Source organism: Salmo salar, chromosome 25 (genome assembly GCF_965601325.2).
Source record: "Salmo salar chromosome 25, fSalSal1, whole genome shotgun sequence".
NCBI classification, from domain to species: Eukaryota; Metazoa; Chordata; class Actinopteri; order Salmoniformes; family Salmonidae; genus Salmo; species Salmo salar.
Window position 1 is genome coordinate 20,457,512 of NC_138315.1, and position 15,536 is coordinate 20,473,047.

The 15,536-nt window shown below is 41.3% G+C and overlaps 1 protein-coding gene across 1 annotated transcript in view; it reads left to right on the forward strand.

Moving 5' to 3' along the window:
• The window catches only part of LOC106586291 (parathyroid hormone 2 receptor), a 155,440-nt gene that overhangs the window by 98,589 nt on the left and 41,315 nt on the right, over positions 1–15,536 (forward strand). Inside the window, exon 9 of the mRNA XM_045707894.2 lies at positions 2,396–2,549. Coding sequence (XP_045563850.1) covers positions 2,396–2,549 — 154 coding nt within the window. The remainder of the gene's footprint in view (positions 1–2,395; positions 2,550–15,536) is intronic.

Sequence of the window (15,536 nt, forward strand, 5' to 3'; positions counted from 1 at the left end):
GCAGTTTAATTTGGGCACGCCTTTCATCCGGACGTCAAAATACTGCCCCCTACCCTAGAGAAGTTAAAACCCTGGATGGGATTTTAAAGGGTAGCTGTAGATATATACCACCCTGCATCCCACTGCTGGCTTGCTTCTGAAGCTAAGCAGGTTTAGTCCCTGGATGGAAGACCAGCTGCTGCTGGAAGTTGTTGGAGAGCCAGTAGGAAGCACTCTTTCCTCAGGTCTAAAAAAAAATGTAAAATGTCCCAATGCACAGTGATTGGGGACACTGCTGTCTTTTGGATGGGATGTTAAACAGGTGTCCTGATTCTCTGAGGTCATTAAAGATTGCACCATTGCACTTATAGTAAGCGTAGGAGTGTTAACCCTGGTGTCCTGGCTAAATTCCCAATCTGGCCCTCAAACCATCATGGACACCTAATGATCCTCAGCTTACAATTGGCTCTTTCATCCCCCTCCTCTCCCCTGTAACTATTCCCCAGGTCGTTGCTGTAAATGAGAACGTGTTCTCAGTCAACTTACCTGGTAAAATAAAAAATCAATTCTCCTGTAGGAGGTGCTGCCCAGCCTATAGTTTTTTTTCTGATAGAAGATCTGATGCTGTTTAAAAGATACAAATCCAACATATTTTATACAAGGTTTGTCTGTTGAAATTTGGTAACAATGATTATATAATCCTGTGGTTGAAATTTCACCTCGATTACTTTTTTCAAAACCGCTGTATTTTCCACGTAGATTCCACGTCACAATACGTTGAAACAATGTTGATTCAACCAGTTTGTGCGCAGTGGGTAGTAACTGTAACAAGGGGTTGTAACCAATTCAGGGAACAGAACAGAAAAATGGAAAGGAACAAAAAACGTCAAGGAGCAGAAACAGAACCTGGAATGAAAGTGATCAGTACTGTTCCAGAACAGAACTGTTGTACCATTTTCACGTTCTTTTACGTTCAGGGCATTTTTTCCAGTCCCACAAAAAAAAGCGCCTATGCAAAGCGTCCCTCTGTCAATCAGAAAGTTCTTTCAGTGTTTGCCTGACAGCTGAAAATCTTTGCCAGTGAGTGTGCGTGTAAACTACCTGCCTCTCCCCTCCGAAGCATAGCTGTAGCCTACTGACTTTACAATGGTGATTCCGAAGATAGGGAGAGATATTTTGAATTAGAGAAGAATGGATTAACTTTTTCAATGAAAGTTAGGGATACCATTTCATATTGGATTTATTATCTACAAAAAGGTAAGATGTGTTTTTAATTATGGTGCTGCTCTGCACACACAAGCTGTTAGCTAGCTCTGGTCCAATGTTAAGCCAACGCTGAAGTTAAAAGACATTCAAAGTTCCTCCATAGGTATAATTCATCACAAGATGCCCACCGCGTCAAGCCAAGCCTCCTCCTCCACCCTCACTCACTCTCTCCCCCCTCGCTCCCTTTCTCCCCACCCTAAAATTGTCTGTTGCATCTCGCGCCCTACACTTGTCTTAAACAACTTGCTGAAATATACTTGCCCGCCCAATAGCAAGCTGCTCTATCCGCAATGCATGATTGGTGAAGTAATTTAATGTTGAGCTAAATGTAAATACAAATACGATTTCAGAGGTTTTAAAAAGAAACAGGAAGGATCGGAATAAACCAGTACTTTTTGGAGGTTTCTAATCGGTTCAGAAATGTATTTTGCTGGTCGGAAACAGTGTAATGGAATTTTAAAAAGTATAGTTCTGTTCGTAAGGAAACAATTTCAAAATAATTTCAGTTCCAACGTTTGACTGTAACGGATGACATTTAGAAAGTCATTTACCCAACCCTGATCAATGACTAGTATAGTTTACTAGAGAAGTCATCACTAGTAGCAGCCAATGAGCAACAGTAATGAGTCCTTTTCTTTTTGAATGGCTTGGCATTACTGGAACGTGGGCTGGCAGGGAAGCCATTTAGAGAAATATCACATTGTAATGTTTCCGCTGTCTCCCACTGTGATAGACGTGTCTATAGGGTTTCTTGGGCTCTGTTATTTCCATTTAGACTCTAGCTTCCTTTGGCACCTAACAGACCTTTTGCAGAAGCTGAAAATGTGAGTGTTGCGTCCCTCCCACGTGTCTCAACATCTGAGACAGTATAGGCCTCCGTGATACAAGGAAATCACTACAGAAGAAGGGAACTGGAACAGGGACTTTTATAAAGTACCTGCAGTGAGAACAAGTCATTTTTTGGGGAAGGATGAGTTTGACAGTGAAACCTTGGGCAATTCCAAAGCTTTATTGCGGTACTATATTGTCATTTTCTTATTAATCATTCTTCTCTCATTTGTTTTGAGTTTGTCTCTCTCTCCATCTCTTCCCCCCTATCTCTCTCTCTCACTGTCTCTGTCTCCTTGTCTGTATCTCTCTCTTTCTACAGATTGGGTGTAAAGTGACAGTGCTGCTGTTCATCTATTTCTTGGCGACTAACTACTACTGGATCCTAGTGGAGGGCCTGTACCTCCATAGTCTCATTTTCATGGCCTTCCTCTCTGACACAAAATACCTGTGGGGCTTCACCCTCATCGGATGGGGTGAGTGTGTGTCATGATTTTATTTTAATTTACCTCTGTCGCTACAGGTTATTCTCATTGAGATTTAAACTATTTTGCATCAGAGACCTGTGTGTGAGGATGTCATTGTAGGGCTGCAGCCTTTATGGGATTTGATTGGGTTGGTGTGCATTCTAAAAACAAATGTTCATTTCATCAAGAGCTTTGGTAATCATGCTCTAATATTTGTTATCTAAATGCCAGTACACATTGATAATCCACTATGACACCAGAGACCTATTGTCAGGTGTGTGCATACTGGTAGCGAAGTCAGGTGCAGGAGAGCAGAGATTTGTGAACAGGCGCACACTTTATTGAGGCAAAAGTGCAAAACGTGCAAAACAGTCACAAGAATTATGTTTAACAATAAACATCTTCATGAAATACCAAGTGATCCATTCCATGCAATAAATAGAAAAAGTAAGAGAGAAAATACACTGAGTGTACAAAACATTAGGACAACCTGCTCTTTCCATGACATAGACTGACCAGGTGAATCCAGGTGAAAGCTATGATCCCTTACATGTCACCACCTGTTAAATCCACTTGAATCAGTGTAGATAACGGGGAGGAGACGGGTAAAAGAAGGATGTTAGCCTTGAAACAATTGAGACATGGATGCTGTACATTATGTGTGCCATTCAGAGAGTGAATGGGAAGGACAAAATATTTAAGTGCCTTTGAATGGGGTATTGTAGTAGTTGCCAGGCGCACCAGGACATCCAGCAAACTTGACTCAGATGTGGGAAGCATTGGAATCAACATTGGCCAGCATCCCTGTAGAACGCTTTCGACACCTTGTAGACTCCATGATATTACTACACTGTTGGAGCTAGAAACATAAGCATTTCGCGGCACCTGGGATGACATCGGCAAATATGTGTACGCAACCAACACATTTGATTTGATTACAATAGCCCAAACACAGACCTTCCATACTTACTGTTCTCAGTAACTGAGAATGTAGTGAGTTTGTCAGATATTCTCAGACCTAAAAAGATGTCTAATGTTGAGATGAGTTCATGTCACGCTGTACCTATTGTGTAAACTCACACAGTTATATGCAAGATTAATTAACTTAAACCAACCCATCTATTTTTCTCTCGCTCCACACACACACACACACAATAAAATGTGGATGATGCGTAGACAAAACATTACTTGTGAGAGACACTGATGTTGTGTGAAATCATAGAATAGCCCAATATCACATAATTCATTACATTCAATCACAAAAAATGTATGTTTGCTGGGTAAAACCTTACTTTAACTGAGGCCTGAAGCCTAAACTTTACATACGTATTCATAACGCCTTTATGAAGCTGTTCATGAAACCTTAATGAGAGCTGAAGTAGGCCTATCATTCATTACGTTAACCTTCATGATTGATGTATTCATTCATCATCATCATGTATGATTTCATACATCATGATCTAACCAAATATAATTAGCTAAAAGAAGAATACAATTTCACCAAGATTCTATCTGAGACTTACTGAGTCTGGCTTTTAAATGAACATTATCCTAACTTACACAGACAAAGTGCATAGCTAAAAATCCTAGGTCTCTCTAAATACTGTATGTCATGACCAAGCAAGCTAACATTAGCTAGCTAGTTCAATTGCTGACGTGCTAGCCACAATAACGGCTATTATCGTTGGGTGGTGGTTAGCCATGCAGCTAGTTAGCTAACTTAGCTGCAAGGATAGCTAGCTACTAACTGCATTTTTTTTAATTATTCATATCTAGCTATCTTACCTCTGTTTCCTCAAGTTCGAGACAGAGTTTTAGCAGGAAGTCAACTCCGCCATCCTGGGTATGCAGCTTGCATTGCATGATTACACTCTCACCTCTCCTGTACTTGAAGGAGCCCTGGTCACTGAAATGCCGCCATAGATGCTTCTCTTCGTCTTCTTCAGAAGACGCAGACACTGGATAAGCTCTACTCCGTCTCTATGTCTCTCTAACTAGCTAAAATCTTTTTGCCTTTTTGAAAATCTTCATTATCGTTCAGTTTGTGTGCAAAGTTTGATTTTATTGGCCTGTTTTGCGTGCCAAGTGAAAAAATAAACACACTAATACACCACAGAGTATATATCTGCATAAGTATAAGGTTGTCTCTAGTTGTTACACAGGATTTATCTATTTAAACTGAAGTGTAACTTTATAGTTACCTATGAGCAATTTCTATATTTACTTATTACTCAGTACCAAGTGAAAATACCTACAAACAATTTTATTGCAACGTAAAATACCTTACAGGATTGTTATTGTTAGATTAATAATTTGATTAATTAGATGGAACAACGATATTGGCCTACTCAATAACAAAAAAATAACTATTCTAGTGTTCTATCTGTAGCCTATAGTATGCTGAGCAGCTTAGATAGCTAATTTAGAAAAATAGAATTGTCTTTTTCTTCCCTTTTTAGCATTACAAGTAACAAGGGAAATTGACAACTCATTCTCGGACTCTGTCTTCATCTGCTTCTTTTATGTAAGCATTTTCCCATCCTGGAGTCTAAGAGTCTGGTAGAGAAGAACAATGTATGACGATTTAGTATAGGCACTCTACATTACCCCTAGGTATCATCATCATGATTTATATAGTTTAGGCATATAGCTAGTTATTGTGTTATCCAGCTGGCAATAATAGTGCTTGCTAACAATAAAAAGTTAGCTAGTGTTTAGCTACATTGAAAAGGAACTCATGTTACTCAGTGTGACACAAGTAGGTAGCTAGCTAACATTGTTACGCTGGGTGTGTCTAACGTAATATCCTAAGAACAAGGTTCAGGGAAGATAAGACCATCGAGTCCAGCTAATGTTAGCTAGCTAGCTAGTTAGCTAGTGAGTAACGATTATAGCATATTTGCCTGCTTTAGCTAGCTAGCTACTCAAGGATAGAAAACTAGCTAGCTAGCGTGCTAGATAATCCAAGAAAACTCAAAAGATTGCATGGAAAGTCAATTATGTAGATGGTAACTAGCTAGCTAGATAGCCTAGTTGGTAGGCCCAACAAAAATGCAAGCGAATGTTTGCTAGCTAACCAACACTAGGCTAGCTAGCAAAGCTTTTACTTCTTCTTTAAATATGTATTGGCGGATCGCAACCGAGAGGTGCATACACCACCACCTACTGTACTGCAGTGTGAGGCAGGTCACGGCCTCCCTATTCATCAATTTCTCTTATCAAGCACTCTGTTTCCGCCTACTGTTCTGGAATGTGAATTCATTACAATTAGTGACACAAAAAGGGAAGGGGAAAAGGATAGAGAAAGGGGAAGAAAAATGCCCTACCAACCAACCCTACTAAGGTCGATAACTAAGATTGATGCCCTCACTCGCCGCGGAAATCTAATTAGATTAATACAAAAATCCCCATAGAAATCTGTCAATTTAAGCTAGAGATGTTTTTTTGCGTTGGATGCGTCTCAATCCACCGCATCCACCTATGTCACATTTCCATATCTGCGGTAAAAGTTGACAGAGCTACAGTAGAGAGGTGTTTGTCAGACCATGAGACATCCCAAAAATCGGTCTTTTCACAAAATCGTCTGTAGCATCCAAACAGTTTGGGCTACACACTAATATGACCCCTCTGTGGAAACGTGAGACTCTCACCTTCTTTTGCTCTAGGATGTGCACAAGACTCACTAGACTCGTCTGAAGGTCCCCCGGGAACATTTTAAAAAATGTATGGAAGTATGTACTGTTTAGTGCCAAAAATGAGGGGTTAAATACAAAATAACAAATGTTTCCTGATCTTTCTTACATCTCTCAGATATAGGACAGACACTTCAGAACAAACTTCCATTAGATTGTTTGGGGGGACTTTCTGTTGTTCCAAGTAATTATTATGTTATTCCATGCATTTGTATGGGCTAATAGTGATAAAGCCAAAAATTATTTAAGATTTTTTTGGGGGGATACTTCAAGGGGTCTTAAAATTCTAAATCAAATAGCTAAAATGATCCCTGGTATGACGTCTTAAAAAATTCCATACAATTAGTACACACCCCCCTCCCCCCACCACCACTACTCCTCCGGCTTAGGCAGGGCTTATATTGTTATGGGTTAAAACCTCACCACTATTTCACTACTTGGCCCTATCTGATCTTACACCAGGCTGGCAGCCTGGGAGGATGGGACACTGTCGTTCAACACACATTGTAACTCTTCTGCAGTAAAATCTTGTACACCTAAGTACCTCTCTGCAGCTGCCACCACAACATCTATTTTCTGTGATTTATGTTCCATTTCATTTGTACAGTTGATAACCACGGCTGTGAACGCTAAGAAACCAACCTTACTAAAGAATGTTATTCCTATCACTCTCTATTGGCCTCGGCCTATTCACTGGGAGCCTCTTAGGATCAATCGCCCTGGACACATCTTCATCTTTCATCAACTTTTCCGCTTTCTTCATGTTTTCTTCCGAGCTACTGAAATATGGTTTTCAATTTTTGTGCCTGACGCCTATCAAACTCCCATCCTTGTCCTCCATATTCGGACTCCAGCTACCTATGCTAAATCGTCCCACAGAATTCATGTATCCAAGAAAGCAAAACAAATTGCATGCAAAACTTGATTTCTCTCTCCTGTGTTTACGTTTTTGACCTACAACACTGTCTCTTTCAAGGCAATCTTTCATGTCTGGATTTTGCACGCTGACCATCTCGACCTGACCTTCTCACTGTTGCATGATGTCAGTGTCAACACATGGGGGCACGTACGAGGTTGTCGTTATTTTGAGAGTGTTGCGCAGATCTTGCATTGATGTATATAAACCCTGGATTACTGATGCTATAGATACAGTAAAGAGGTCAGTCAAACTCGACCAAAGTAATCGATTTGTAATGGAAATGTGTGGGGGTTAGGGCCGTTGGGGAAAGATCCCGAATATCCTCATTGCCCCTCAGCAAAATTACCTTACATTTAGGCTATTATGTCTATGTGTATTTCACACTATGTTGAGGTAAAAATCTGAGTATAACGCTTGTATGGATGTTAACCCCGACACATGTTCATGTCACCTTAAACCTTAAAAAATTACTTTGAAACGACTATGATGACCATCTATTCTAACCAGCTTATATGAACGGGAGTAAGCATTTAGCAGTCATTTCTTCTAAACCTGAAAAGGGACAACTTCTAAATGTTATGCAGTGAAAACAGCCAAATATATAAAAATCAGACTTGAGTAACCACATTGTGGACCTGTTACAATAGATAATTCATGACGGATTTGACGAATATCCACTTTGGCACACATTCAACATGTCTAATCTAACAATCTGGTCAATGGAATGGTCTGCGTTCCACTGACCCCTTTACTGCATCTCTGTATTGGCCATTGAGGGGCTTTGAAGCCACTGGCCGGCCATATTGGCACTCCCCAGTAGCAGCAGTCCTCCATAGGAATGAATGGAATTCTACAGTATTTCAGTTAAATGTTTCAAGGGCAAAATTACATGCATTTAAGTATTTTTTTTCTTGTAGTGGGGACAGTAACATTAGTAATCTTAACAATATATTCTTTAATAAAGGTGCACTATGCAGAAATTGCTCTTGTCGCGCCCTGACCATAGAGAGCCTTTCTATTTCTCTATTTGGTCAGGTCAGGGTGTGATTTGGGTGGGTAATCTAGTTTTCTTATTTCTTTGTTTGACCGGGTATGGTCCCCAATCAGAGTCAGCCATCTATCGTTGTCTCTTATTGGGGATTATACTTAGGCAACCATTTCCCCACCTGTGACTGTGGGATCTTGTCTATGTGTAGTTGCCTGCGAGCACTACGTAGCTTCACGTTTCGTATTTTCTTTGGTGCTTTATTGTTTTCTGTGTGTTTCACTTCTCAAATAAAAGATGATGGAACCATACCACGCTGCGCTTTGATCCGACAATTCTTATATTGGACGTGACAGCTCTGCCATTTCCTGGTTGCTAAAATGTTGACCTTTTACTGCAGTGGGATAGATCAGGTTCACACAGAGTGTTTCTTGTTAGTCTTAAACAAATCTACTTTGAAACAAAATTATACACCTCACACACATGGTTATGGGCTTAGAAAAAATAAGACACCTATACGATGTTAGATATAGAGTTGAAATGTATTACATTTTGAGTTTGCGTGCCAATATTACACTTTATATACACTACCGGTCAAAAGTTTGGACACACCTACTCATTAAAGGGTTTTCTTTATTTTTACTATTTTCTACATTGTAGAGTAACAGTGAAGACATCAGAACTATGAAATAACACATATGGAATCATGTCGTAACCAAAAAAGTGTTAAACAAATCAAAATATATTTGAGATTCTTCAAATAGCCACACTTTGCCTTGACAGCTTTGCACACTCTTGGCATTCTCTCAACCATCTTCGTGAGGTAGTCACCTGGAATGCATTTAAATTAACAGGTGTGCCTTGTTAAAAGTTAATTTGTGGAATGTCTTTCCTTCTTAATGCATTTGAGCCAATCAGTTGTGTTGTGACAAGGTGGTGGGGTATATAGAAGATAGCCCTATTTGGTAAAAGACCAAGTCCATATTATAGCAAGAACAGCTCAAATAAGCAAAGAGAAATGACAGTCCATCATTACTTTACGACACGAAGGTCAGTCAATACAGAAAATGCCAAGTTTCTTCAAGTACAATCACAAAAACCATCAAGCGCTATGATGAAACTGGCTCTCATGAGGACCGCCACAGGAATGGAAGACCCAGAGTTACCTCTGCTGCAGAAGATACGTTCATTAGAGTTACCAGCCTCAGAAATTGCATCCCAAATAAATGTTTCACAGAGTTCAAGTAACAGATACATCTCAACATCAACAGTTCAGAGGAGACTGTGTGAATCAGGCCTTCATGGTCGAATTTCTGCAAAGAAACCACTACTAAAGGACACCAATAAGAAGAAGAGACTTGCTTGGGCCAAGAAACACGAGCAATGGACATTAGACCGGTGGAAATTATTTGTCCTTTAGTCTGCAGTCCAAATTGGAGATTTTTGGTTCCAACCGTCATGTCTTTCTGAGACGCGGTGTGGGTGAACGGATGATCTCCGTATGTGTTTTTCCCACCGTAAAGAATGGAGGAGAAGGTGTTATGGTGTGGGGGTGCTTTGCTGCTGACACTGCTGACACTGTTATTTAGAATTCAAGGCACACTTAAACAGCATTGCTACCACAGCATTCTGCAGCGATATGCCATCCCATCTGGTTTTCGCTTAGTGGGACTATCATTTGTTTTTCAACAGGACATTGACCCAACACCCCTCCAGGCTGTGTAATGGCTATTTTACCAAGAAGGAGAGTGATGGAGTGCTGCATCAGATGACCTGGCCTTCACAACCAAATTGAGATGGTTTGGGATGAGTCGGACCGCAGAGTGAAGGAAAACCATCCAACAAGTGCTCAGCATATGTGGGAACTCCTTCAAGACTGTTGGAAAAGCATTCCAGGTAAAGCTGGTTGAGAGAATGCCAAGAGTGTGCAAAGCTGTCCTCAAGGCAAAGGGTGGCTACTTTATTGGTTACTATATGTTATTTCATAGTTTTGATGTCTTCACAATTATTCTACAATGTAGAAAATAGTAAAAATAAAGAAACTCTTGAATGAGTAGGTGTTCTAAAACTTTTGGCCAGTAGTGTACATCACAGAAGATCGAAATATAACAAAACAGTTTGACATGCAGTGGGAAGAAAAATTATGTGAGCCCTTTAGAATTACCTGGATTTCTGCATGAATTGGTCATAACATTTTATCTGATCTTCATTTAATTCACAACAATAGACAAACACAGTCTACTTAAACTAATAACACACAAACAATTATCATTTGAACACATGTCTTTATTGAACACACCGCGTAAATATTCACAGTGCAGGTTGCAAAAAGTATCTGAACCCTTTGATTTAATAACAGGTTGGCCCTTCTTTGGCAGCAATAACCTCAACCAATCATTTTCTGTAGTTGTGGATCAGACCTGCACAATGGTCAGGAGGAATTTTGGACCCTTCCTCTTCACAAAACTGTTTCAGTTCCACAAGATTCTTGGGATGTCTGGTGTGAACCGCTCTCTTGAGGTCATGCCACAGCATCTCAATCGGGTTGAGGTCAGGACTGACTGGGCCACTCCAGAAGGCGTATTTTATTCTGTTCAAGCCATTCTGTTGTTGATTTACTTCTGTCTTTTGGGTTGTTGTCCTGTTGCATCACCTAACTTCTATTCAGCTTCAATTGGCGGACAGATAGCCTTACATTTTCCTGCAAAATGTCTTGATGAACTTGGGAATTAATTTTTCCATCGATGATAGCAAGCTGTCCAGGCACTGAGGCAGCAAAGCAGACCCAAACTAAGATGCTTCCTCCACCATAGTTTACAGTTGGCCTGAGGTTTTGATGTTGGTGTGGTGTGCCTTTTTTTATCCAAACATAGTATTGTGTGTTCCTTCCTAACACCACAACTTTAGTTTAATCTGTCCACAGAATATTTTGCCAGTAGTGCTGTGGAACATCCAGGTGCTCTTTTGCAAACTTCAGATGTACAGCAATGTTTTTTTTGGACAGCAGTGGCTTCTTCCATGGTGTCCTCCCATGAACATCATTCTTGTTTAGTGTTTTACGTATTGTAGACTTGTCAACAGAAATGTTAGCATCTTCCAGAGATTTCTGTAGGTCTTTAGCTGACACTCTAGGATTCTTCTTAACTGGCAAGTGTCTTCACTGACATTTTCAACCTCTCCCTGACCGAGTCTGTAATACCAACATGTTTCAAGCAGATCACCATAGTCCCTGTGCCCAAGAACATGAAGGTAACCTGCCTAAATGACTACCAACCCGTAGCACTCACGTCTGTAGCCATGAAGTGCTTTGAAAGACTGGTCATGGCTCACATTAACACCATTATCCCAGAAACCCTAGACCCACTCCAATTTGCATACCGCCCCAACAGATCCACAGATGATGCAATATCTATTGCGCTCCACACTGCCCTTTCCCACCTGGACAAAAGGAACACCTATGTGAGAATGCTATTCATTGACTACAGCTCAGCGTTTAACATCATAGCACCCTCAAAGCTCATCACTAAGCTAAGGACCCTGGGACTAAACACCTCCCTCTTCAACTGGATCCTGGACTTCCTGACGGGCTGCCCCCAGGTGGTAAGGGTAGGTAACAACACATCCGCCACGCTGATCCTCAACATGGGAGCCCCTCAGGGGTATGTGCCCAGTCCCCTACTGTGCTCCCTGTTCACTCATGACTGTACATTTTCTGATGACACAACAGTGGTAGGCCTGATCACTGACAACGACGAGACAGCCTACTGTATAGGGAGGAGGTCAGATACCTGACCGTGTGGTGCAAAGACAACAACCTCTCCCTCAATGTGATCAAGATAAAGGAGATGATTGTGGACTACAGGACGGGGCTGTAGTGGAGCAGGTTGAGAGCTTCAAGTTCCTTGGCGTCCCCAATAACTCTACCTACATGTACATATTACCTCAATTACCGACTAACCAGTGCCCCCGCACATTGACTCTGTACCGGTACCCCCTGTATATAGCCTCCACATTGACTCTGTACCGGTACCCCCTGTATATAGCCCCGCTATTGTTATTTACTGCTGCTCTTATATTATGTTACTTTTTAAGGTATTTTCTTAAAACTGCATTATTGGTTAAGGGCTTGTAAGTAAGCATTTCACTTTAAGGTCTACATCTGTTGTATTCGGCGCATGTGACAAATACAATTTAATTTGATTTGAGTTTGGCATTTGACTATTCACGTGCAACATGATTGCGCAATTACAAGCCTGATAGAGTTAGCGGAAGACAGACGAGCAGTATCCACCGTCGAAATACGGAGCTGGCTAACTTTAGAAGACCCTGAGTAGATCTAGCTTGCATCGTAGTATACCCCTCTGCTGTGTCCAGCCCAAACGATTTACCAGTGACAGCGTGGTTTAAGCAGAGTTGAATTTAACCACACTTCAGTCCACCATGACAACCCTTAAAATAACATGCTTGTTTGTGTGTGTGTGGGTGTGTTTATTAGGGCTGTGACGGTCATGCAATTTTGGATGATGGTTATTTGTCAGCCAAATGACTGCGGTCACCCTAATAACCGTTTTTTTAAAATACTGGCAACCAAAGACTTGTTTGCTGCAACACTGTGCTTGTTTCAGCCAAGAGCAACAAAGTTTAGTCACGTTGTAGAGTCCATGTTACAGCAGAAACAGACTCAACCGCACGAATGCCCGGCCGTCCCGTCTACAGTCAGCTGTTCGTTCCATGCAACAACAAAAATGGTCATGACAGTCTTAAACCGTCGGTTACTCGGTTATACAGTAATTGTGCCAGCCCTAGTGTGTGTGTGCAAGTACATATATTTTTGCATGCGCATTGTGTGTATTTGTGTGTGTGTGAGGGCGAGTGTGTGCGTGTGTGGTTGAGGTTAAAAAGATTTTTGATAAATGTCACGTGTGCTCCCTCTCCGGCCTCTGTACGTTGTTCGTGTTTCCTTGTTTTGTATTATGTTGTGTTTATTTATTAAAACACTCACTCCCTGAACTTTCCTCACCTAAGGGAAGTATCAGGGAGTGTTTATTTTTTTTTGTGTCAGTGGGAATGACGTCGGATCCGGGAGCCGCTACAGGTTCTCATGCCTCAGCCAGATCGCCAGGCTCCCCTTCCTCCGCCGGCTCGCCAGGCTCCCCTGCCTCAGCCGGTCTGTCAGGTTCCCACGCCCCAGCTGGCGACAGGTTCCTGCACATCAGCAGGGGTGACCGTTCCGCTCCTGATCCCCGGGATCGTCCCTTTGGTTGGCGTCCTACAACTGAAGTCGAACGTGCCGGGGAGGGGTACTGGGACGTATGCTCTCTCTCCGGCGCTCTAGGTCACCAGGCTGCTCGTTATGGAGCACACCTGTCACCATCGTTACGTGCACCTGCGTGTCATTAGACTCACCTGGACTCCATCACCTCCCTGATTACCTTCCCTGTATATGTCACTCCCTTTGGTTCCTTCCCCAGGCGTCATTGTTTCTGTTCCAGTGTCATGTCTGTGCGCCGTTCGTTTTTCCTTGTTTTGTATTACGTTGTGTTCATTTATTAAAACACTCACTCCCTGAACTTGCTTCCCAACTTTCAGCGCACATTGTTACAGTAAACTACATTCATCTGACTGAATAAATGCTATAGGTCAAACGTAATCCAAATAGACTCAGCCATTTTGCAAGTTTCGGCATCCCCACTCGGATATTTTAAGTACATGTATTCTAACATAAAGTTATGTGATTTATTAAGAGGCTTATCGGACTTATGAGCTGTTTATAGCGACCACAGTCCAAGCTTTAATGTATAAAATCTATCTTAGCCAGAGATGTAAAGTTAAAACCTATGAATAATGCTCTGTGTATAGTGTAAATCACATTTACCAATAGACATACTCAATTTGGAACATATAATCAAAGACTTTACTATTTAAACGAGGCATGCATTTACTCAAATCAACTAATACGTAGTATTAGTCACAAATGAATTGACACTTCCAGTGTACATGTAGTATAGCATTCATTACAGTATAAGACAGAGTAAATAACTCTACTAATAGGACGTACGTGGTGTGTCTGTCTCCACACACATGGAGCTTGCAAACAAGTTCTCAATTAGACTTAGACCTTTTATCCATGGAAAAACGGAAACTCACCCCCAACATAAATTAACTTTGCACATTTCTGGGGGAAGACAAAAGGCAGGACATCACACCCAGATTAAAATCGAATTAACTCAATTCAATTTGAATGTTATGACCGGACAACAGAAATGTGCCTGAAAACCGAAAAACCCAACATACAATTTCAGCCCTGTCTCTCTGAAAATACATCAACCGGAATACATACAATGTAATAAGACATATGAAAATGTACAGCTCTTTATGAACTCTTGAAACTCTTGAAACAATCCAAACACAAGTTTCATTCACACAGTAACATTCATTTCGTTGATTCAAGTTTTCATCGGTTTTCACACTTCAGACGGTGTCCGTACTCCCAAGGTCTGTGGGAACGTTCTTCTCTGGGAAATGCCACAGTGGAGGTGTGCTTCCCTCCTTTGATAGCGAACATATATGGCTTGCCATTGGGACAATGCCATAAATTGTGATTGAATCATCACTCCGTGCTCCCACGCCAGCCTGTCGCCGACGCATCTGAATCACAGACTCCAAGGTCATCATCTCTCCCACTACGTGTGTGTTTTCGACCTGCTGATGATAAGTACTCATAAATAGATTCACACTGAGTTGCTAGTACTATTGGATCAGGTCCTACTAGTTTCTCTATTGGAGTAAAGGTTGGACTCCATTTTAAAGGCAAAAGACATTCTGAGTAGAGTTACTGTAACTGGGACAGAATGGTTGTCATTCTAATACTCTCCTCTACCACTGGGTTTCAGGTGTGCTGCTCAGATAGGTGTATTGTAGCTTGAGGCAAACTTCTCTTTTCCGCCTGTCTCACGTTGCTGATTGGATACGAGACTATGAAGTTGTTTGGACGTGGTGTAGATCTTCTTAAGAACAACTATTCCTTTCTATTTCTTTCAACATAATATTAAATAATTATCTGGGTCTTCATTTTATCCTTGGAACCACAATACCAACAGGACAAGGGGAGATATTGAGAACTTTCCCCTGGCCCCTTAGGGCCCCCGGCCATTGAAATTGTGGCCAATATCAAATCCTTACTTTTATGATCCTAGAAACCACTATACTTTATGACCCCAAAGGACCCTCCATAGGACACTTCAATGTTGTTCTTAATCAGTGAACATCACAGAAACTCAAGGCATTCCTCTGTCTCTGCAGGGAGACAACTCTACCAACACATACAGCAAGTCTACTGGCATGCATACACCGGATTCACTCATAACTTAAACGTATTCCCTACTTTGTAACGGCACTCC